The sequence below is a fragment of the Marmota monax genome, unplaced genomic scaffold (genome assembly GCF_021218885.2).
Source record: "Marmota monax isolate L192 unplaced genomic scaffold, Marmota_monax_Labrador192_F-V1.1 WCK01_AAM20220418_F8-fsc00027, whole genome shotgun sequence".
Taxonomy (NCBI): domain Eukaryota; kingdom Metazoa; phylum Chordata; class Mammalia; order Rodentia; family Sciuridae; genus Marmota; species Marmota monax.
The window spans coordinates 17803064-17828616 of NW_026694617.1; the positions used below are offsets into that span (position 1 = coordinate 17803064).

A 25553-nucleotide genomic window follows, 5' to 3' on the forward strand; every position below is an offset into this window, starting at 1 on the left:
TCCACTTTTCTTAAAATCTCTCATCTGCTGATAATCCCATCCAGGCATTATGTATTTCACCTTTAAAAGTTCTTTGTATGTCTTAATTAATTGCCCATTACTTAGCATGTTCAGTCTTGTCTTCTTTTCTTCTCTTTCCTCCTCCCTCCCTCCCTCCCTCCCTTTCTCTCTCAAATAGAGTCATAATAATTTTTGAGAGGTCCTTATCTAACAATACCATAATTTGTGCCATAAATTTGTACTCAGTCTTGGAAGTGAAAATTTAAAAATACATTGTAAATATAAAATGTAAGCTGCAGTTAGTCTCCACCAAACTTAAGAATTGATTATTTAAAACACAGTGTATCACCTTTCTCTATTAACTTATAGGTTTTGTTATTTTTTAAATGTGTTTCATATAATGTATTGTTTATTCTTATACTTCTTTTTTTTAAAGAGAGAGAGAATTTTTTAATATTTATTTTTTAGTTTTCGGTGGACATAACATCTTTATTTTATTTTTATGTGGTGCTGAGGATCGAACCCAGCGCCCTGCGTGTGCGCTATCGCTTGAGCCACATCCCCAGCCCAGTCTTATATTTCTTAAAACTTCATATGAATTGTCCCTTGCTGTGTGTATTCTAAAACTTGTTTTTTTCCCTTCACATTATGTTATTCAGTATTGATATGTATATACCTGTCATTTATTTTTACTCTTCCATAGTAGTAATTTAACGTTTTGGTTGTTTTATTTGTTTTTTTTTTATTTTTTGAGATGTGTTTTTACCATGTTACCCAGGCTGATCTTCAACTTTTGAGCTCAATCTTGTCTTAGCTTCCCAAGTAGCTGGAGCTGTTGACATGTGCCACGATGCTCAGCCTATAGTAGCAATTTGAATGTACTATTATATTAATCTCTTCTTTAGTTGCTGGTCATTTGAGTTTTCACCTTTGTTTTTAACAATGTTACTCAGACTATTCTTGTGCATGTTTTCTGATATCTACATGTATGTGTTTCTATGTGTATCATATAAGTTAACTTCTCAGTTATATGCCCAGAAATGTATTTTGCTAATAGGGATACTCACATGGAACCTTATTAGATAATTTCAAATTGTTTTCCAGAGTGGATTTACTAGTTTATATATAATATTCATATTTATTCCCAGATGCAGAATCATTGTTTTAGAAGATATGATTTTTAAAAAATTAAGCTAGTAACTGTATTTTGTTTTCATGACTTCTCATTTACTTTTAAATTTGCTATTACGAAAATTATACATGTATAATATTCTTAAATAGTTCAAGGTTTGTTATCTAAAATGGTATTCCCACAACCTCTTCTACTTTCCATTTACTGTTCCCCAGAGGCAATCATTATTAACATTTTTAAGATGACTCTTTTATTATTTTCTTTCATATGTGTATATAACCTGCTTGTATTCTGCCTTTTAATTTTTAACTGTTTTTACTTGTCATTATAGAGCATGAAGACTTATCCTCCTTTATATCTTCCAACTTCTAGCACATCCCAACTTCACATATACACTCTAATCTCTTTTTCTCTAAATAACTTAGTGCTAACATTATTGTGAAACATAAATGCATGTTTACATCATTCATCAAACTATAATTATACTTTTATATTTTTTTAAACAAAGAAGGAGGCTAGTATAGGAAGAGACAATGAGGATTTTGGAATCACTTGAGATTTTATATTGCAAAATAGAACAAGATGGTCAACAGGAGGCAATAGCTTCATCAGTGATAAAGAAGATGATATTTGAATAGTAGCCATGTGTAGTACTGATTAGAATAATGAAGGCCTGGTAAATGACTGGCATGTGTTTTAGTGGGAAATAATTTTTATGTCACCCAAGTATTGGTTTAGCTTGAAGGCTAAAGAGACAAAAATAAATTGAAAATCCAAGGAAATAATACAAGTACCAATTATTGAGACCAAGTAACTCCTTAGACAAAGGGGAATGAAGAGAAGGGAGAGGGTACAGGAATAGAAAAGACAGTGGAATGAATCTCACATAACTTTGCTGTGTACATATATGAATACACCACAGTGAATCTCCACATCATGTACAATAATATATTATAAAATAAGGAAGAAATCCCCAGCAGCATAGCCACTGCCACAGCCAGAACAGAAGCACAACCCAGAATGGTCCCTCTGTGAACATAGTGAAAGGATAAGGGAATTAAAGGAATCTGCTTTTTGGGGAAGCCTAAGGCATGCCTGGGTAAGGAGCATTTAGAGATCATGGACATTGCCTGACAAACCTGAAAGAAGACCTATTGCAGGATATGCATGCATGGGAAAGAGGCCACCATTTATCCAGGCTGCCTGCAGAAGTCAAAGGAAAAAAACATTTTGCATGTGCTGCACAGCTGAGGGGGCTGATTACTGGCAAACCCGAGTTTGGCCTGAAATTTAGGTGCAGTGAATACACACTGCATAACATAGAGTGTGTTTAATTGACTGGGAGAAAATCAAGCATGTAAAGAGGTTTACACAGTGGCCATCTGGTCATAGAAAGCCACCCCGCTCTCCCCTACCTCCTTCAGTCCAGTGAGGTTTACACGGGCCATCTGGTCACGGAAAGCCACCTGGCTCTCCCCTACCCTCTTAAGTCCAGTGCTTGCAGAGCATGATGGAAGAGTCACATCTGGCCAGGAACTTGGAAGGGCAGTTGCAGGAAAGATTGTTTAGAGACTGAATCAAAGACCAGGAAATGTAGGGTCCAATGGTGACTTGGAAGACTAAGAATTGGGTCCCTCACCAATGATTGGAACCCAGGGGAGATCCTTGGGGTACAGTCTTCTGGCATGGACCAGCAAGTACTGTGTGCTAGAGGTGTACTGATGTAAACTTCCAGACCAGTTGGTATTCAGCAAGAGCCCTGAGTCCACCTAAGTCTAAACTCTGCCCCCAGGAAATCCATCTATGGGATTACCCCTCTCACTCTAGCAATTCAGAGGCTAGAGAATCAAACTCCAAAGGACCACACCTAAAACTGCTAAGAAGAGAAACTGAGAATCTTTTGAACCCGAACAGAAAGAATTCTTTAAGTTTATTCATCAAGATTTTAAAAAATTCTTTTTTTGTTGTTTAATTGTAACCTTAATGGTTCATAGCATTTATACATATTCATATTTTTCACTCATTTTTAGCATTTTTGAAGCCAGTTATTTTTCATAGATTAGTTTTTTTGTGAACTAGGATAATCAGTTTTGTTTTGTATTCTTTATTTTTAATTTTTAAAAATTTATTTTATATATATATTTTTCTCCTACCTGTTTCTAGACCACTTGGAAGACAGAACATCAGGCAATGAAGACAAAATATATAATCTTGAAAATAGAGTTGACCATGGAGAGAAGATGTTAAGAAACCATAAACAGAACTTATAGGAACTGTGGGATAGCATGAAAAGACCAAATTTAAGATTTACTGGGATATATGAAGGCACAGAGATAGAAACCAAAGGAATGAACAATCTTTTCAATTAAATAGCATCAAATTCCCCAAATAAAGAATGAAATGGAATAAAATACAACAGGCTTACAGGTCCCTAGTTGTACAAAATTATAACAGACCCACACCAAGGCACATTATAATGAAAATATCTGACATAAAGAATAAGGATAGAATTTTAAAGATTGTGAGAGGAAAAAAAAATCAGATTATGTATAGGGGAAAACCAGTTTGAATCTCAGCTGATTTCTCAACCCAGACCCTCAAAGGTAGAAGATCCTGGAATAATATATATCAAGCTCTCAAAGAAAATGCATGCCAGCCAAGAATCCTATATCTAGCAAAATTTTAAGCTTCAGATTTGAAAATTCGATAAAACCTTCCATGATAAACAAAAGTTAAAAAAATTTGCAACTAGAAAGCCTGCACTACAGAACATTCTCAACAAAATGTTCCACAAAGATGGAAAAAAAAAAAAAGTGAAAACCAGAAAAGGGAGAAACTTCATGAAAGGAATAGTCAAATCAAAAGACAAACTAATTCAAATTAAAAACTAGAAATAAATCAAAATGACCAAGAATACAAATCATATCTCAGTAATGACCTTGAATATTAATGACCTAAACTCAGCAATCAAAAGGCACAGACTGGCAGATTGGATTAAAAAACAAGACTCAACATATGATGTCTCCAAGAGACTCACTTCATAGGCAAGGACATCCACAGCCCAAAGGTGAAAGGATGGGAAAAGACATTTCACTCACATGGATTGCATAAACAAGCAGGGGTTTCTATTTTTATATCAGTTAAAGTTGACTTCAAGCCAAAGTTAATCAGAAGGGACAAAGAAGGCCATTTCATACTGCTTAAGGGAATTATATGTCAATAAGACACAACAGTGGTAAATACTTATGCCCCAAATAATGGGGCGTCCTTATACGTCAAACAAACCCTTCTCAATTTCAAGAATCAAATAGAGCACAACACAACAATAGTGGGTAACTTTAACATGCCTTGGTCACCACTGGAGAGATCTAAACAAAAACCAAATAAAGAAGCTATAGAAAAAAAACATATGAATGATAATTTAGACTTAACAGACATATATAGAATGTTTCATCTATTAATGAGGGAATACACTTTTCTCTCAGCTGCACACAGATTCTTCTCTAATATAGACCATGTTATGTAAGTTATCACATATGTTGGCAAACAATTATAATATTACCTTAATATATTTTTAACATCTGTAGGGTTATTTTGATAGTTTCCTTTCCATCGATATTTGTTGAGAGCCACAGCCCAAGGGGACCCAGCAAACTTCCAGCTGCCAGCTGATGATTGGCTCACAGCAGCCCCAGCAAACTTCTAGCTGCCAACTGATTGGCTCCTCTGCGGTGATGCTCATTGGGCTGTTTACCCGCCCTTTCAGACCAGGGAGCTGCTCATTGGGGGACTTTTTTTTGGCTCTGCCCACGCGACCCAGCCAATCAGCCTCAAGAGCAGGAGGAGTGGGGGAGGTTGAGAGGCTTGTGGGAAGCCGGTGGTGGCAGTTGGGCTCTGAAGATTTTTCCTGAGGAGCTGGGTGGTTTGGTGTGTGTGTTCTAAAAATAAAGTTTGTTTCTTTTGACAAGTGGCTCCTGAATTGTGCCCAGCCAGATTGCGGCATTTGGTGGCCCACACGGGGATTAGTCGCCACTCCTAGGCCTCAAAGCATTTGAGCGGCTTGTTGTAATGGCCAATGTTTTGACCATTCTTGACGAGAGATGATGCTAAGGTCTGCACCTGTATCTAGTAGCCCATTAAATTCATGTCCTTGAATATTTAGTTTTAGCATGGGGTGAGAATCTAAATTTAAAGAAAGCATAGCCCAATCTACACCTGTGGAGCCTAATCCCTTGGAACCTCTTTCTACAATACGACTGGAAAATTTATTTATTTATTTTTTTTAGAATTATTTTTCTAGTTTTATTGATTTTATTTTTTCAAATACACGACAGCAGAATGCATTAGAATTATTTTTCATATCTTTGTATATAGAGTATATTCATGCCAATTCACGTCTTTATACATGTACTTTGTTTTTTTTTCTTTGGAATGCAATTCTTATTACATAATTATACCACAATTTTTCATATCTCTGTTTATATATAAAGTATGTTGACACCCAATTCGATTCTTTTTTTTTTGATAATCCAAATATATTTTATTTATTTTTTTTTCTTATTGTTGGTTGTTCAAAACATTACATAGTTCTTGATATATCATCTTTCACACTTTGCTTCAAGTGGGTTATGAACTCCCATTTTTAGCCCATATACAGATTGCAGAATCACATCAATTACACATCCATTGATTTACATATTGCCATACTAGTGACTGTCATGTTCTGCTACCTTTCCTATCCTCTACTATCCCCCCTCGCCTCCCCTCCCCACCCCTCTTCTCTCTCTACCCCCTCTACTGACCTTCATTTCTCCCCCTTGTATGATTTTTCCCTTTCCCCTCATTTCCTCTTGTATGTTCTTTTGTATAACCCTGTGGGTCTCCTTCCATTTCCATGCAATTTCCCTTTTCTCTCCCTTTCCCTCCCACCTCTCATCTCTGTTTAATGTTAATCTTCTTCTCATGCTCTTCGTCCCTACTCTGTTCTTAGTTACTCTCCTTATATCAAAGAAGACATTTGGCATTTGTTTTTTAGGGATTGGCTAGCTTCACTTAGCATAATCTGCTCTAGTGCCATCCATTTCCCTGCAAATTCTATGATTTTGTCATTTTTTGAGGCAGAGTAATACTCCATTGTGTATAAATGCCACATTTTTTTAATCCATTCGTCTATTGAAGGGCATCTGGGTTGGTTCCACAGTCTTGCTATTGTGAATTGTGCTGCTATGAACATCGATGTAGCAGTGTCCCTGTAGCATGCTCTTTTTAGGTCTTTAGGGAATAGACCAAGAAGGGGAATAGCTGGGTCAAATGGTGGCTCCATTCCCAGCTTTCCAAGAAATCTCCATACTGCTTTCCAAATTGGCTGCACCAATCTGCAGTCCCACCAGCAATGTACAAATGTACCCTTTCCCCCACATCCTCGCCAGCACTTGTTGTTGTTTGACTTCAGAATGGCTGCCAATCTTACTGGAGTGAGATGGTATCTTAGGGTGGTTTTGATTTGCATTTCTCTGACTGCTAGAGATGGTGAGCATTTTTTCATGTACTTGTTGATTGATTGTATGTCCTCCTCTGAGAAGTGTCTGTTCAGGTCCTTGGCCCATTTGTTGATTGGGTTGTTTGTTCTCTTATTGTCTAATTTTTTGAGTTCTTTGTATACTCTGGATATTAGGGCTCTATCTGAAGTGTGAGGAGTAAAGATTTGTTCCCAGGATGTAGGCTCTCTATTTACCTCTCTTATTGTTTCTTTTGCTGAGAAAAAACTTTTTAGTTTGAGTAAGTCCCATTTGTTGATTCTAGTTATTAACTTTTGTGCTATGGGTGTCCTATTGAGGAATTTGGAGCCCGACCCCACAGTATGTAGATCGTAGCCAACTTTTTCTTCTATCAGACGGCGTGTCTCTGATTTGATATCAAGCTCCTTGATCCATTTTGAATTCACTTTTGTGCATGGCGAGAGAAAGGGATTCAGTTTCATTTTGTTGCATATGGATTTCCAGTTTTCCCAGCACCATTTGTTGAAGATGCTATCCTTCCTCCATTGCATGCTTTCAGCCCCTTTATCAAATATAAGATAGTTGTAGTTTTGTGGATTGGTTTCTGTGTCCTCTATTCTGTACCATTGGTCCACCCGCCTGTTTTGGTACCAGTACCATGCTGTTTTTGTTACTATTGCTCTGTAGTATAGTTTGAAGTCTGGTATCGCTATACCGCCTGATTCACACTTCCTGCTTAGCATTGTTTTTGCTATTCTAGGTCTTTCATATTTCCATATGAATTTCATGATTGCTTTCTCTATTTCTACAAGAAATGCCGTTGGGATTTTGATTGGCATTGCATTAAACCTATAGAGAACTTTTGGTAATATCGCCATTTTGATGATGTTAGTTCTGCCTATCCATGAACAGGGTATATTTTTCCATCTTCTAAGATCTTCTTCTATTTCTCTCTTTAGGGTTCTGTAGTTTTCATTGTATAAGTCTTTCACCTCTTTTGTTAGGTTGATTCCCAAGTGTTTTATTTTTTTTGAAGATATTGTGAATGGAGTGGTTGTCCTCATTTCCATTTCAGAGGATTTGTCGCTGATATAAGAAATGCCTTTGATTTATGTGTGTTGGTTTTATATCCTGCCACTTTGCTGAATTCATTTATTAGCTCTAATAGTTTCTTTGTAGACCCTTTTGGGTCTGCTAGGTATAGAATCATGTCCTCTGCAAATAGTGATAATTTAAGTTCTTCTTTTCCTATTTTTATGCCTTTAATTTCTTTCGTCTGTCTAATTGCTCTGGCCAGTGTTTCGAGAACTATGTTGAACAGAAGTGGTGAGAGAGGGCATCCCTGTCTTGTTCCAGATTTAGAGGGAATGCCTTCAATTTTTCTCCATTCAGAATGATGCTAGCCTGAGGCTTAGCATAGATTGCTTTTACAATATTGAGGTATGTTCCTGTTATCCCTAGTTTTTCTAGAGTTTTGAACATAAAGGGATGCTGTACTTTGTCGAATGCTTTTTCCGCATCTATCGAGATGATCATATGGTTCTTATTTTTAAGTCTATTGATGTGGTGAATAACATTTATTGATTTCCGTATATTGAACCAGCCTTGCATCCCAGGGATGAATCCTACTTGATCATGGTGCACAATTTTTTTGATATGTTTTTGTATCCGATTCGCCAGAATTTTATTGAGGATTTTTGCATCTAGGTTCATTAGAGATATTGGTCTGAAGTTTTCTTTCTTTGAAGTGTCTTTGTCTGGTTTAGGTATCAGGGTGATGTTGGCCTCGTAGAATGAATTTGGAAGTTCTCCCTCTTTTTCTATTTCCTGAAGTAGCTTGAAAAGTATTGGTATTAGTTCCTCTTAAAAGGTTTTGTAAAACTCTGCTGTATACCCATCCAGTCCTGGGCTTTTCTTAGTTGGTAGTCTTTTGATGGTTTCTTCTATTTCCTCAATTGATATTGGTCTGTTTAGGTTGTCTATATCCTCCTGACTCAATCTGGGCAGATCATATGACTTCAGAAATTTATCGATGCCTTCACTATCTTCTAATTTATTGGAGTATAAGGATTCAAAATAATTTTTGATTATCTTCTGTATTTCTGAAGTGTCTGTTGTGATATTGCCTGTTTCATCCCGTATGCTAGTAATTTGAGTTCTCTCTCTTCTTCTCTTCGCTAGCATGGCTAAGGGTCTGTCGATTTTGTTTATTTTTTCAAAGAACCAACTTTTAGTTTTGTCAATTTTTTCAATTGTTTCTTTTGTTTCGATTTCATTAATTTCAGCTCTGATTTTCATTATTTCTTGCCTTCTACCTCTTTTGCTGTTGTTTTGCTCTTCTTTTTCTAGGATTTTGAGATGAAGTATGAGATCATTTATTTGTTGGTTTTTTCTTTTTTTAAGGAATGAACTCCAAGCAATGAATTTTCCTCTTAGAACTGCTTTCAATATGTCCCATAGATTCCGATATGTTGTGTCTGTGTTTTCATTAATCTCTAGGAATTTTTTAATTTCCTCCTTGATGTCTTCTATAACCCAATGATCATTCAGTAACCTATTGTTCATTCTCCAAGTGATGTATGCTTTTTCCTTCTTTTACCGTTGATTTTCAGTTTCATTCCATTATGATCAGATAGGATGCATGGTATTATCTCTACTCCTTTGTATTGTCTAAGAGTTGCCCTGTGACATAATATATGATCTATTTTTGAGAAGGATCCATGTGCTGCTGAGAAAAAAGTGTAACTGCTTGATGTTGGGTGGTATATTCTATATATGTCAATTAAGTCTAGGTTATTAATAGTGTTATTGAGTTCTATAGTTTCCTTATTCAACTTTTGTTTGGAAGATCTGTCCAGTGGCGAGAGAGGTGTGTTGAAGTCTCCCATGATTATTGTATGGTGGTCTATTAGACTCTTGAACTTGAGAAGAGTTTGTTTGACGAACATAGCTGCACCATTGTTTGGGGCATATAAATTTATGATTGTTATGTCTTGTTGGTGTATGGTTCCCTTAAGCATTATGTAGTGTCCCTCTTTATCCCTTTTGATTAACTTTGGCTTGAAATCTATTTTATTTGATATGAGTATGGACACTCTTGCTTGTTTCCGAAGTCCATATGAGTGATATGATTTTTCCCAACCTTTCACCTTCAGCCTGTGTATGTCTTTTCCTATCATATGCGTCTCCTGTAGGCAGCATATTGTTGGGTCTTGTTTTGAGATCCATTTTACTAGCCTGTGTCTCTTAATTGGTGAGTTTAAGCCATTAACATTTAGGGTTATTATTGAGATATGGGTTGTTGTTCCAGCCATATTTGTTTGTTTATGTTACTAAACATGGTTTGTTTTCCTCTTTGATTATTCCCCCCCCCCCTTTACTGTCCTACCTCCCACTGTTGGTTTTCATTGTTATTTTCCATTTCCTCTTCCTGTAATGTTTTGCCGAGGATGTTTTGAAGAGATGGTTTTCTAGCTGCATATTCTTTTAACTTTTGTTTGTCGTGGAAGGTTTTAATTTCATCTTCCATCCTGAAGCTTAATTTCGCTGGATACACAATTCTTGGTTGGAACCCATTTTCTTTCATTGTTTGAAATATGTTATTCCAGGATCTTCTAGCTTTCAGAGTCTGTGTTGAAAGATCAGCTGTTATCCTGATTGGCTTGCCCCTAAATGTAATCTGCTTCCTTTCTCTTGTAGCTTTTAAAATTCTCTCCTTATTCTGTATGTTGGGCATCTTCATTATAATGTGTCTAGGTGTGGATCTCTTATAATTTTGCGCATTCGGCATCCTGTAGGCTTCTAGAATTTGGGATTCTGTCTCATTCTTCAAGTCTGGGAAGTTTTCTCGTATTATTTCATTGAATAAATTGCTCATTCCTTTGGTATGGAGTTCTATACCTTCCTGTATCCCAGTGACTCTTAAGTTTGGTCTCTTAATGTTATCCCATATTTCTTGGATGTTCTGCTCATGGTTTCTTAACAGCCTTGCTGAGCTGTCTATGTTCTTTTCAAGTTGAAATACTTTGTCTTCATTGTCTGATGTTCTATCTTCTAAGTGTTCTACTCTGCTGGTAGTATTCTCAATTGAGTTTTTAAGTTGGTTTATTGCTTCTTGCATTTCTAGGATTTCTGTTTGTTTGTTTTTTATAACCTCTATCTCCCTGTATAGTTGATCCTTTGCTTCCTGGATTTGTTTGTGTAATTCCTTGTCGAAGTGATCTTTCATCGTCTGATTTTGCTGTCTAATTTCTTCCTTGATACTCCAGATCATCTGAAGCATATATATCCTGAATTCTTTATCTGACATTCCATCTGCTGCAGCTGTTACCTCTTCTAAAGTTGAGCTGACCTGCATTGCTTGTAGTCCTTTCTTTCCTTGTCTTTTCATACTGCTTGCTTTTCTTTCTTCTTGGTGAAACTGTTGTGTTTTTGAAATTTTCCCCCCCCTATATATTTATATTGCTCTTGTATAGTTGAAAAGTCTCCCTTGCAGGTGCGGGCGGGGGCTCTGCTCTGCCCCTCCTCCAATTGGTGTGAGGTGTCTACCACGCCCACGGACCCCTGGGCCTGATCCGCCGTTCTGTCGCAGGTCTGCCTACCTTGCAGGTGGGGGCGAAGGCTCTGCCCTGCCCCTCCTACCACGCCCGGGGACCGCTAGGCCTGATCTGCAGGTTGGTCGCAGGTCTGCCCACCTTGCGGGCACGGGTGTCAGTTCCGCTCCGCCCCCACTCCAATTGGGGTCACTTGACCACCACACAGGCGGGCCGCTGGGCCTGATCTGGGCGCGGGCAAAGGCTCTGCTCTGCCCCTACTCCAGTTGGGGTGAAGTGTGTACCACGCTGGCAGGCCGCTGGGCCTGATCCGCCGGTCTGTCGCAGGTCTGCTTACCTTGCCGGCGCGGGCGGTGGCTCTGCCCTGCCCCTCCTACCACGCCTGCAGACTGCTGGGCCTGATCTGCAGGTTGGTCGCAGGTCTGCCTACCTTGCGGGAGCGGGCGGCGGCCCCTCTCCTCCCCTCTGGCTCGACGACAAAGCGAGAGAGACTCGGGTATCTGTGACTCACCCTCCCTACCAGGGGACCAACTGTTTCCGTCGCCGCTGGCACCGATGAAGTTTTCTCCTCGGCTGCTCTCCGATGACATCAGATCTCTGCGATGCTGGCATCCCCTGTTCAATGGCTGAATCCCATTTTCTTCTCTTCCAATAGGCGGAGCTGTGCCCTCTGAGCCGAGCTTCTGGTCTCTATGTCCTGACAGAAATCCCTGTACGGTGGCTCCTGGGAGTCTCTCAATCCTGTTAGTCCAGAGCCCTTTCACTTATCCGGCCCCTCCCCCTGTTCCTCCTCCCAGCCAGCCAGCCAGGTCCAGAGGCGGTTCCCCAAGGATCTGATTACACTTGCAGCCCCACCGCGTGTCCTATATCCCGAACGATGAACACCCTCTCTGTCATTCATCTAAGCCCCAGTGCTGTGGTGGGGTGATCTGGGAACCAACAGTTTAATTTTTCCGGACCCCTTTGGTGGGCACGCCCCCAGAAACTGGCGGCTAAGATCGTGGGTGTCGCCGCTGGTGTTAAGGGGAGGTGGGGATCTGGAATCCCCTCTGCTTCCCTACAGACACGCCCCCGGTGGTTTCCTGGCTGCTTGTATCTGGAGGGGTGGGAGTCACACACCTGCTAATGTGGATTCCGCTGGGAAGGAATTCTGTCGGCGGAACTCTGGTGATGTCACCACTCTGCTATGGCGGGCCCCAGGCTCCTTGCCGTAGTGTCCAAAGGGAGGGGTGGGACTGGTCTGTCTCTGGTTGGTTTCAGCTCCCAGTTCGCTATTTCATGAAGGCTTGGCGAGAGACCTCTTCCTAGAGTCCCTGCACCGCTCCTGCTGCGCTGCGCCTCGGAGGCTATCCGCCCTGACGCGGGGGCCGCGTGCAGGCAGCCGACAGTCGCCGAGTCGCGCGGGCAGCGTCTGGCGGGTCTGGACCTCTGCGCTGCGTTGCGGAGATTCACTCGTCTAGCGCAGACTGTCACCTCCAAAAATCCTACCGATTCCCGGCCGATCTCTCTTTAGTGCAATTTTGCTAGGAGTTTCTCAGCAGGTCGAATCTAAGCGTATCCATGCGTCTCTCTGACCCCGTTGTTGAGGAGGTACTGAAAGCGCTGCCTCCCCTTTCGCCGCCATGTTGGATCCTCTGGAAAATTTATCATGTAGGCTGGGTATTATTAGTAACTGTGCTATTTTATCTCCCGGTGAAATTATTGATATACCCTTTGGAGAACTGGCTATAATTTTTATTTCACCTTCATAATCGGGATCAATTACCCCAGGACTTATCATAAGTCCTTTTAGAGTAGAAGAACTTCGTCCCAATAATAAGCCTACTGTTCCTTGGGGAAGAGGTCCTTTTACCCCTGTGGGAATGATTTGAACTCCCATCTCTGGAGTTAGTACTGATCTCGCGGAGGCGCAGATATGTCCAACCCTGCGCTCCCTCTGGTTTGTCTGATGAGGGATCTAATGGACAATGTGTCCTGGGCACTACCCTGATGGGGTTGCTGGGTTCCTCCAGTGCTCCGTATATTTGTGGTTTCGGGCCCCGGAGCATTGGGCCCCCCTGTCCATTTTTTGGCAAAGGAGCCCGATGCCTTTCTCCACGATATCGTGGATAAACACCTGGTCCTTGTTTGTTTTTTGACAATGGAGTACCCTCTATGGTGGTTTGAGAACGGCATTCATTAGCCCAATGTCTCCCCCTACGGCATCGTGGGCAAATACCCGGTATTCTACTCCTTTGATACCTAGTTTTGTTAAACCCTCGTCCTATGGGGCAATTCCTTTTAAAATGTCCTGTTTGTTCACAATTGTAGCATGTTCTTGGCCTGGCATCTAAAGCCTGTTTTACTGCAGCTGCCACAACTTGCCCTTGTTCTAAAGCCTGTTTTACTGCAGCTGCCATGACTTGCTCTTGTTCATTAATGTCTCTACATAATTTAATATATGTGTTTAAATCTTCATGTTTCCATGGTCTAATGACTTTGCACCAACGATTCGCTTGCTCATAAGCCAGTTGGTTTATTAATGGTATTGCTTGTTCTGTATTCCCAAAAACTCTGGTAGCTGTTTGAATAAGCCTATCTACAAATTCAGCGTAAGATTCATTTGCTCCTTGTATTACCTTAGATAATTGACCTTGTAAACCTCCATGTCCTTGTAAAGTCTTCCATGCCTTAACTGCATCTGCAGCAATCTGTGCGTATACACCAGGATCATATGCAATTTGTTGCTGCTGATCCTCATAAGGTCCCTTTCCTAACAACATATCTAGATTTCTCTGAGGATAACCAGCTGCTGCATTTCGCGTAGCCGTCTCCTTGCAAAATTCCTCATTGGCAACCTTCCATAACAGGTATTGACCTCCATTTAGCACAGCTTTACACATATTAGCCCAATCTGCTGGCGTCATGTTCAAGTTGTTAATGGATTCAACCATGCTTACAGTGAAGGGTGCTTGAGGACCATAGGTTGTTACAGCCTCTTTTAGCTGCTTCAGTGTTTTGAAATTTAAAGCACTGTGAATTTGCTGCCCTCCTGCCTCAAATACAGAGCATGTTAATACTTGAGATCCTGTCTCAGGATCCCAACTATCAACTGCGGGGGTTGAGGGCCTCCCAGCATATGGAGGTGCCGCTGTTGGTTGGACACTTACGCCCTCTGGTGATAGAAAGGTGTTAGTAGCAGTCTCCTGTTGTAACTTTTCCCCTGATGGCTTTTTCTGCTCTAAGCTTTCTTCCTCTATCTGACCAGCTCAAAAGACCTTCTCTTTTACTTGAATCTTTTCCTCTTTCTGACTAACTTGAGAGACCTTCTCTTTTACTTGAATCAATATGTCTTCTCCTTCCTCTACCTTTGTCTGAACTGAAGGCTTTGGACTAAGCAAACAAGATACCAATGCCCGCAATGTCAATGTGCCAACTGGCAGAGTTTCTGGCCTTTTCTTTTCTATTCTTTTTAAATCTTCACCATGGTTCCATTGTGATATATTCAACAACTCCTCCTTAAAAAGCCATGGGCTACATTTTTGTATTGTATCAACGTATGCCCTGACTGCTCTTGATTTTACTGGGATGCCTCCTTCCTCTAACAATTTACTTAACACTCTTTCGGTTTGTTTTTTACTAATTTCTGATCCCATATTTCTACTATAATACAACCCAACAAGATGACGCCAAACAAAACCGAGACAGAATGAAATAAAAATGGAACCACACAAAATCATTATATCAGCCTTTCTATCCTCCTGAAATGTCCATCCGTCCTTTCTCCCTGTCTGTTCCTCAGACGCAAATAGTTTTTCCTCAGATGTGAGCGGTTTTTCTTCCGTCTCACTCATCTCCAGGGACAGGCAACTTAAAACAAAAGCGAAACAAAACAAAAGAAGAATCTTAAAATGGCTACCCATCCTCTTGCCCTGCCCTCAGGGGCGAGCAGTTTACCTTATCACTTACCCTCAGTCATTCCCCATGCGGCCCACCAAATGCCGCAGTCTGGCTGGGCACAATTCAGGAGACACTTGTCAAAAGAAACGAACTTTATTATTCATTTTTGTGTACTTTTTTTCTTTTTCTTTTTTGTGGTGCTGGGGATTGGAACTCAGCACCTTATGCATGCAAGGCAAGCACTCTATCAGATGAGCTATATACCCAGCTCCTTCCTTTTTTCTTGATTGGTTTTGTTTGATTTTTTTCAAATTTTAGCTGAATTATTTCTCCTCTGTTTCATATATTTCTACTCCTACTCTTATTTTTTCCTTCCTGCAACATAATTTGAAAGTAATTTGATTGTTATTCTATCTTCTTTCTGATACAAGTCCTTTAAGTTATAATGTTCATCTGAGTACTCTTTCATCCCAGAGGTCCTGATATTTTAAGCTTTTATTATCACTTAGTTCAAAGCCTTTTTTATTTACTTTTTTTTGTGTTTTTTTCCTTGACCTGTGAGATATTTCTAAGTTGCCATTTAATTTTGAAATAGTTGACATGTGGGGGTGTGGTTCTATCTATCTTAATGTGGTTGATTTTTAATGTAATAAATCGTGCAGGAAACACTGTCTGCATGAGTTCGAATTTAAAAAAGAATGGAAATGCTTTTTATATTGACTGTATATGTTTATGTCAAAATTGATCAAATTGCATACTTTAAATATGTTCATTTTATTGAACTCCAGTTTTACCTCAATAAAAGTATGAAAAAAATTAGTGGAAAAAAATCAGATTTTCTTTTTATATTCTATGTATTACTGTTCAAAATTTATGTAATAAATTGGTATATAATATAGCTTGTCTTATTTTGATTCTGATAATAGTGTGAAGAGTATGAAGGGAATGAATTATAAATTGTTGCCATTTTATAGGTGAGAAAAACCTGAAGCTCATAGAGACTTTGACAAGATCACTTGTCTATGATCACATCAAAGTTGAAATGGTTTGCTGGCATTTTCAGTGAATGTTTCACTGAATAAACGTTTTATCCTTTTGGATATACACATTTAAAAAAATGCTTGTGGTTGTAATATAATTAAAAATAACTATAGTATGTAACTGTAGTTTAACACAGTATTGCTACTTTTGTATTTTTTTGTCCTTGTGTGTAAAACTAAACCTATGTAGTGTTCAAATATCAAACATATTTGAGTGCTGATATGTGTTTAGTTAGCATTGTATTGCCTACTCTAATGTAGTTTAACCTATGTACCATGTTATGACCAACTTAAGTAAACCATGATAAAATGTAATTGCTAGACATATATTTTAATAAGACCAAAGATAAACAGTAATTCTAATTAAGAATATGTAGGAAAATACATTTGATATTCTAATAACTGGCAAAATTAAGTTTTCCATCTTAGTAAATTTTACTTTTTAGTAATAATTTGTCTTGTTAAAATAGAAAGCATGAGTTATAGAACTGTGTCTAAACTCAAATTAAACTTTGATCTTTGTTACTTGCATTTTAATTACCTTCAATATGTTTAAGAGTAAGAAAAAAAAAAGGAAGAAAGAAAATTTCCCCAATTCTAAGTATGCAGACGCTGTTAAGGTCTTAGTACAATGTTTTCACAGTTCTTACGGAGCGAATTTGTCCTAAAAAAATAGTTAATTCACCAATATAGTTTGTTTTTCATTCATTAATATGAAAATTCTAAAATTAAACAATTAGGTTTGCTTGATGATGTAAACTGGCAAAATGCTAAATTTTACATAATTTATGAATCTTGTTACATAATTCATTAATCTTATTCTCCAAATGTTGAACATTTATTTCAGATGTTTTAATCTTGGAGAATAACTTTTAAATCTGCATTGCAACTTGAGAAATTTCTGGAAGTACCAAGATACTTATTTATATTAAAACAAATTTGAAACTTTTTTTTTTTTAAAGAGAGAGAGAGAGAGAATTTTAATATTTATTTTTTAGTTATCAGCGGACACAACATCTTTGTTTGTATGTGGTGTTGAGGATCGAACCCGGGATGCATGCATGCCAGGCGAGTGTGCTACCGCTTGAGCCACATCCCCAGCCCAAATTTGAAACTTTTTGATGTAATCTAATGACTTTGCTTGAACTTGAAGTTATCATAATTTAAGTTTTTGTTTTACCAACTGTTTCTTATTTGGGACATTTGCCTCCAAATTGAAATTTGTTTATTAAGTATAAAAAAATTTGGGAAACTCTTACTTTTTAAAATATGGATTTTTGAATAGTAAATTTATAATATTTTTGAAAAATTTATTCATGATATGTTGATGCCTTGATATTTGATATTGAGATATTTTAAATGTTTTTTTTTCCAATAGATTATCTTTCTCAAGGAATAGATCTTTCTGGAATAGAAGTAATAGAAAATGATCTACTTTTTATTGCAAGAGCTCGACTTGAAGTGGAAAATCAAGCTAAGCGCCTGCTAGAGCAGGGTGTAGAGACTCAGGTAATAAAAATGTTATTTTTTATGTGAAATATGTCATAATATTGACAGATTTTGACTTTGCATCCAAAAGAGTAATAAATGTCTTTATTACTGAGGAACTATGCCTACAATTAAATTGGATAGTAGGACACATATAAATACAGGTAAATTTTAATATGTTTTGATATATTTAATTCTAAATTAGGCCTAAGTTTTCTATGTATATAATATGAAATCATTTTATATGATGTACATTTTATGTATGATAGATAATAGTTATATCTGTGGAATGTGTCTGCTTTGTTCAAGGTATCCTTTCAACCACAGTATAGTTGGTATTATTGTTATTTCCATTTTACAGATGATGAAACAGCTTAAATAATTTGTTGAAGATATATAGCTCGTAAATGAAATGGTTTGGATCCAAATTTTAATCTCTAGCCCCCCCATACCATATACCATAACTAATTGCTGTGTCATAATTTTTAAAAAATGATTTGAAATTTTTCCTAATGTATCTTATTCTTATGCTTAGTTTTCTGGATTAAATTTGTAAAATCAAATATTGTGTACATTTTGAAAAATGAACAAGTCAAAAATGTACCTATAGAATGAAATACTACAGTGTGAACATATGTGTGAAATCAAAACTCACATCATGACATAGAACATTCCTGCTGTCTTAGAGTCTGGGTTTCTCACAATTATTACTTTCTCCCTGTTTCCCAGTGGTAAGGGTTATCATAACTTCTAACACTAGAGATCAGTTTTATCTATGAGGACAAAATATGTATATTATTTTGAAAAATAATATTTTTGTTTCTACATTACATGTGAGAGATACCTTTTTAGATCCTTAAAAGGTAAGGATTTAAAACACAACTTTCTTAATCTGATTGTCTGCCCTGAATGAAACATGAAAGGGGGAGTTGCCTTTCTACAGAGTAGCTGCTGGGTTTGATTCTGTAATCTTCTATTCTATATAAATTATACCTTCCTTGGGGATAGACTTCCTTTGTCTAATGTCCTATTCTTTATGTGGTTGATTGTATCTACTGACACCTTTATCTCTCCCATGTGTTCATTCAGGATTTAGTTGGAACTGTTTTCTCTTTATCTTAAAATCCCATAATTCCATGTTATCAGTGCTTGTGAATATTTATATACATTGGCTAAACAGCTTTTTGATGTTTACTTGCTCAAACATGAAATCTATTACCCTTCCTTTCTCTTCTACTTTTGCATCTTTTTCCCATTAATAATCTTGGATTGTCATCTTTTGCACATATCCAATGTCTCAGTCTTTGGCCATGGGCTCCTTATTTTTTTCTGCCTTTTCCCTGTTCCTATTATAAAACATAATTATTTTATTAATTGAGAACACCAGTCTTTTCATGTATTTAGAACATCAGTTGTCTTCACTACTTGGTTTTCTACTCTGTCAATCATGTCTGTCCTCTTCTCTGTCTCTACAGTTTTTCTATATTAAGTTGATCTGAGATTTGTATTTTATGTGTTCCTCTGACTTCATCTGTTCTAAAACTTTAGCATGCATCAAAGTTGCTGGGAGGCCTTTTAAAAACAGAGAGCTGAGCCTAATGCCCAGAGTTTCTGATTCAGTAGATCTTGAAAGAACTGTTGCTCTTGATGATACTGTCAAATTCTTTTACCCCTGCCTTTATACTAAGCTTTCATGTCACAGTGCCATTTGTGGGTCATTGAACATCTAGCCTTATTTCTTACACCATGCTAGCCTTTTCAGTGCCAAGTAAAAATCAAATAATTATAAGATTGATGTAATTAAATTTTTGGTTTTTAAATACATCTAGGATCTCATTATTTTTTAGTGTATACAGTTCCCTTTCATTTCACAAATGACTGTTTACAATCTTTATTTCCTATGAATCTTTAATTCAATCCCTTCTTTTCTATTGTAATAACAGAATCTTATCTCTTTCCTCATTAAGAAAATCAAGACCAATGAAACTGAGGTGTTTTTTTTTTTTTAAACTTCTGTCAACATCATTCTTAAATGTGCATCTCTATTAAATATTTTACCTTCCTGTTAAAGGCTAATTTCCCATCACCCTGGCTGCCTTGCTTCTGTACTTTGCTCTTTTCCTTTTCTGAATCTTCAGCCTTTTCTGTTCTACTAGCAGCATACAAAGATACTCAAGTTTTTCCTACATGAAAGGAAAAAGGAATCTTCAGTTTTAAATGTTCTTTATGGCTACAAACAGCATGTAGATATTTCCTTGTTTCTATACTTCACAACCAAACTATTTGGAAGAATAGACTATTCTTACTACTGCCTCCTTTTCTTGATTTCTCATGTAGTCCCTAGTTTATTCTGGCTTCTAATATACCCTCTTCAGGAAATCTACTTTTATTTATGTCTCCAAATTTCCCCAAAGTCTTTCACCTTTTTTTTCTCAATTTTTTTTTTTTTTTTTTTACTTTGGTGATCATTTCAACTTCTTGATACCCCCTTTCTTTCAGTTTCTCTAATACCAAATTTCCCCTGGTTTCTTTTTCTTTTTCTTTTTTTTCTCTTGACCTTGGTTGTGATTTTTTCCTCATTCTTAACAACTTCAGCCACTTCATTGATGTTTGTCTTTCCTTTATCTGTTTGACTTCTTTTTACTTCACATGTTTTTTCATTGGTGGTCTCATATATTTCTGTTTGCTGATAACTTTCAAATTTCAATCTGAATCCTAGAGCTTTTTTTCTAATTCTTGATCTGTATATGTATGCATCAGGATTGTTAGTGTATTGTTAGTGTTTGCTTGAAAATAGAATCTACTTCTAGCTAATTTTAACAAGCAGGGATTTATTATAAGATATCATAGGGAAGGCTCAAGAAAAAGGCTGTAAGTTGAGCTTACTCTTTTCATTGGCTGTTACAGAGTAGCCTTATTTACCTGGGAAACTTGGGAATCAGGAACTATGTAGTATGCAAAATTAGGCAACCTGGGACAGTATTGATCCTTGTATGTTAGGAAACTGCCTGCTGTTTTGGTTATTGTTCAGTGCAGTTGATAGCTTTAGAAGCATATGGCCTCTGACATGATCCGGATCAACAAAGTCAGTGCCAGTGTTTTACTTATCGACATTCATGAAGCTAGGACCCAGGGATTAGAGCCTTTTAGAGACAACAGAGAAAAATGTTTACACATGTATGATCAAACTTGCCAGGAAAACCAGTAAATGTCGGAAAAGTACAGCCTCTGCCTTCTAAATTTTACACAGGTGCTACAGTTTACAAAACCTAAGTCATATCTGAAACCTTTTATACAATGGGGTCAGAAAAAGTCTCTCACTGCTTCCACAGAAAAAGCATACTTAAAAGTAAGCCAGAATGTATGTTAAGTAAGTTCATTTATGGAATCATTCACATTATTCCAAGTGGATATTACAATGACCCTCTAACTCAGAAAATTAAAAAAGAAATTTCATATGTATCTCCTGTAAACTGTTTGGTCACTGTTAGAGAACTGCACCTTTCACCTGGGAAACTCGGGAATGAGCTATTCAAAAGATCAGGACATTTTCTGCAAAAAGCCAGACTGCAATTAGTTTAGACTTTGTGGGCTATTCTGTTTTAGTCATACTACTGAATTCTGTTGTGGTCAGAAAGCAGCCACAGGCAATATGTAAATGAATATTCCAGTAAAATTTTATTTGTAAAAATAGCATGTGGGTCAGATCCTAGGCAAACATATTTATTTATTTTTAAAGGATAACTTTTTAAAAAAAAAAAACCTTTATTTTATTTATTTATTTTTATGTGGTGCTGAGGATCAAACCCAGGGCCTCACACGTGCAAGGCAAGCACTCTACCACTGAGCCACAAGCCCAGCCCAAACCCATTTATTTTTATTTTCACATTTTATGCTTTCAGCTTTCTCACGTAGATTACTATAGTTGTTAGTGGCCCTAATTTTAATTTGATATTCATACTGCTTTCAAAATGATCTTAATGAAGGATATTTAATCATATCCATGCATCACATAGATTTTTTCAACAGCTTGGTTCATTATAAATCTTATACTCCTTGTGCTGCTTGCAATCTTGCCACATCCCTAGAGGACACTTAGGTGTGATTGCCTTTGGTTCTCTGATCAGTACCAGGGTTTTTTTAGTCCGTGTGTTTGCATTCAGTGCTAACTATTTCTTAAACATATTTAATGGTCTAATTCTCCTGCTTATTTGTTTTGTATTGATTCTTCAATACTCAGCTTTTTTGGTAATTTCTTCACAAAGCCCTTCCTTCTGGGTTTGTTTAGAACCTGTATTCAGGGTTGTAATAACATCCTTAAGATGAAATTGCTTAATTAAGGTTATTTATTATTATTTGGGTATTTTATTTATTATAGATATAATACATATATTTCTGATGAACTCTTTGGATTGAGTTTCATTAAGAACTAGAACTATATATTTTTTCTCCTTCCTATTATTGCTCAGTAAAATACTTGCTAAATAAGTAATTGCATTAAATAATTGAATAAAACACCATATTACAATCTTTTGTTTCTTTTGAAGGATAATTTCACAGTCCTTATCTTCTCAAAGAAATTATTAAGAAATTCCAAATCAAATGTAAATAAGAATGGGTATTTCTATAGAACATTGATAGCAGTGCAGCTTATATATTTGCAAGAGGTGGCAATTAACATTTCAGAAAATATTATTATAAAATATTTTATATGAATAGTGTAATAGGCATATTATCACCTCATGAATGAGTTAAAATTTTATTGCATATCTATTTTCATTCTTCTAACTTTTGAAGTGTTTATCCCCCTTCTACACATACATAAGTTAACCAAACATAGCTGCGGTTCCAAGTCTGCAGATTCAATCAACTGCTGATCAAAGGTAATTTTTTTAAAATTCCAACAAATTCCAAAATGCAAAACTTGAATTTGTTACATGCTGACCATAACACTGTATCAGTGCAAATGAAGTGATGTGTAGACCTCACTTACTGTGGCCTCCCACCATGTTATACATCTTTAGCCTTCCAAACACAATTGTATGAGTATCATTTGCCTCGTGTCTTATTCTTATGTACTCTGTAGTTAAGCCTATAGTTGAATGTGTGCAGACTTTTTTTTGGTCATTGTTTCCTAATTGTACAGTATGACAATTATGTGCCTAGTATTTACATTTTATAAGTAATCTTAACATGATAACTGGAAGGATATGTGTAAGCTATATGCAAATATTATACCATTTTATATAAGGAACTTGAGCATCCATTGATTTTGGCATCTTTGAGTGGGAGGTATACTGGAGCCAATTCCCTGTGAATACCAAGGGATGACAATATGTCTGTATAGAACTTTAATTTACACAGTTCTTAATATTTCACTATATTTTAGAGTAATGGGACTCAAACCAAATAGTTGTTTTTACAAACTGCCAAAGTTTGTAAAAACAAATACTATTTTCAGTAAGTAGAGGTGATTTTAACATGTCATAAAGGAATGATGATTTTAAAACGATTTTTCCTCATATAGTTAAAGTAAGAAGGCATTTTCTAGGGTACTAAGTATGTTTATATATTGTTTTGGACATATTTTAGAAGTTGTTAAATTTGATTTTGTTTCAATTTTTAAATTCATATAAAAATTCAAAGGAAATTTTATTTGTGAAATTAATATTCCCCAAATATTGATTGATTATATGTTCAGACTATGTACATTTATCAAAAGATGATTGAAGTAGTTGATCTTCTTTTATAGCCAAAGTCGTTGTCTTAACCAATGAGATTAAGTTAGAAAGATAAAAAGAAAAAAAATGTAAAAGTAATTTATGTCTGTATGGGTAGATATGGAATGATATGCATAATCTTAGAAATAAATAAGTCAGAGAGCTTTAATTTTGCTTTAGGTTTCAGCATGGTTCAGAGAAAGGTAGATACTGTCCAGTGGATAGGAATATTATCTTTTTGTAAGGCAGTATGTGTCATATTATCATAGTTTGTTGACCTTAGTCATTACTATCCAAATCACTGTCTGAGTTAGATGTAGAAAGTAACCTTTTGAGTATAATTTGGCTTCTGTCTCAGTCTCTTTGGCCTGCTATAACAAAATGCTGTGGACTGGGTAACTTACAAACAACAGAAATTTATTTCAAGTCCAAGATCAAGATCAGCAGATTGGGTGTCTGGTGAAGCCCCACTTTCTGATTCACAGAAGGCACCTTCTCTTTATTTCCTCACATGTTTCAAGGAGTGAAGGAGCACTCTGGAGTTTCTCTTACTACAGAACAAATACTGTTTATGAGGGTCAACCTTATGACCTAATCTGCTCCCAAATACCCCACCTCCTAATAGTATCATCTTAGAGGTTAGGATTTCAACATATGATTGTGGGGAGGGACACAAACTTTTAGACCATAGCAGCTTTTCATATAATTTTCCTAAAGGGAGAAAAATGTACTGATTTATAAGTATTAACATTCTGGTTTGATTCAGAGTTTACTATATTTCTTGTCTGTAAATTAATATTTATGTTTATAAACTTACTTATTTCTGAATTTAATTTTGTGTGTATTTTTTCCTCAGTCTGGGCCTCTGGCTTATTTTCATGAAGTCTGGTTTCTGGCTTTGCAGAGCTAAGAGGGTTAAGCCCTTAATAATGATGCCACTGGGATCATTATTGGGCAGGAGGATGTCTTTTGGAGAGAGCCTGTGTTTTGGAGCTAATGCCTCTTCTTCTTGGAGAGCAACACCTTGTCAGCAGGCAGTTTAGGGATTAAGAATGAAACTTTTATTAAATGCTCTTATTTGCCAGGTTTTGTTAGTAACTTTATGTTGATTATAAATCATAATAACAAATCTGTAAGGAAGAAATAATTAACGACTTTCTATATAGGTAAGTAAACAAAGATATGGAAAGCCTAGATAATTAACTGACAAGTATATAGCTGGTAAGTGGCAGAATCATGATCAGGAGCTCCTAGTTTTCCCCTTTTTTTATTAAGCCAAGCACTTTCTTCTGATTTTGTTAAATAATTACATTGCAGACTATTAGATAATTTGTGCAGTAGCTCATATTGGAAAATAAATTTTTATGGAATTTTTCATTTATACTGTAAAAATGACTTTAGAAAGTCTCCATATGATGTCTGATCCTAACTGGTCACTCAGTATTCCTCAGAATTTTTGTTCTCTGGCTTTTTCCATTTTCATGACCTGAAATTACTTCTTTAGACTTTTCGATCTTCTATCAGCCTTCCCCCTCTTACTTCTACCCTCTGAGCAGATGCCCTTAATTTCTACTTTATAGAGAAGCCTTCCACATCACCTGTGCACTAGATCTATTTTATTTTGTTTGAACCTTATGTTGTTGATATTTCTATTTCTTATTTATATCATCATCTCATCCTTTCGCTTTTACTAGCTCCGTATCAGCATTTAAACATGTTTGTTTTATACCACTCTCCGCTTTTCAGCTCTACAGCTTTCTTTTAGTATTTCACATTCCATTTTCCTTTCTCCATTAAGGACTTTGTGGTTTTTTTTTTTTTGGTTGTTGTTGTTTTGTTTTTGTTGTTTTTTTTGTCCTTGGAATACTCTCTTCACTTCTTATTAGAACATATGCTGCAGCATTTATCTATCTATCTATCTGTCTATCTATCTATCTATTTATCTATCTATCTATTTACTTATTTTTGGTTCTGGGGATTGAACTCAAGGACACTTAACCACTAAACTACATCTCCAGGCCCTTTTTGTATTTTATTTACAGACAGGGTCTCAGTGAGTTGCTTATTAGCTCCTTGCTAAATTGATGAGGCTGGCTTTGAACTTGTGAAACTCCTTTGTCAGCCTCTGGAGCCACTGGGATTACAGGCATGCACCACTGCGCCCGGCTTATTTATCTTTTTTTTTTTTCTTTCATATATATTTGGTAGTTGTAGATGGACAGAATGCCTTTAATTTTTTTATT

General features: G+C 36.8%; 1 protein-coding gene across 5 annotated transcripts in view; it reads left to right on the forward strand.

The window, feature by feature from the left end:
* Positions 1-25553, forward strand: part of Cog5 (component of oligomeric golgi complex 5) — a 374945-nt gene that overhangs the window by 148719 nt on the left and 200673 nt on the right. For all 5 annotated transcript variants that reach the window (XM_046422370.2, XM_046422368.2, XM_046422369.2 and 2 more), the window contains one exon: positions 17481-17611. In XM_046422370.2, the coding sequence (XP_046278326.1) occupies positions 17481-17611 (131 nt within the window). The remainder of the gene's footprint in view (positions 1-17480; positions 17612-25553) is intronic.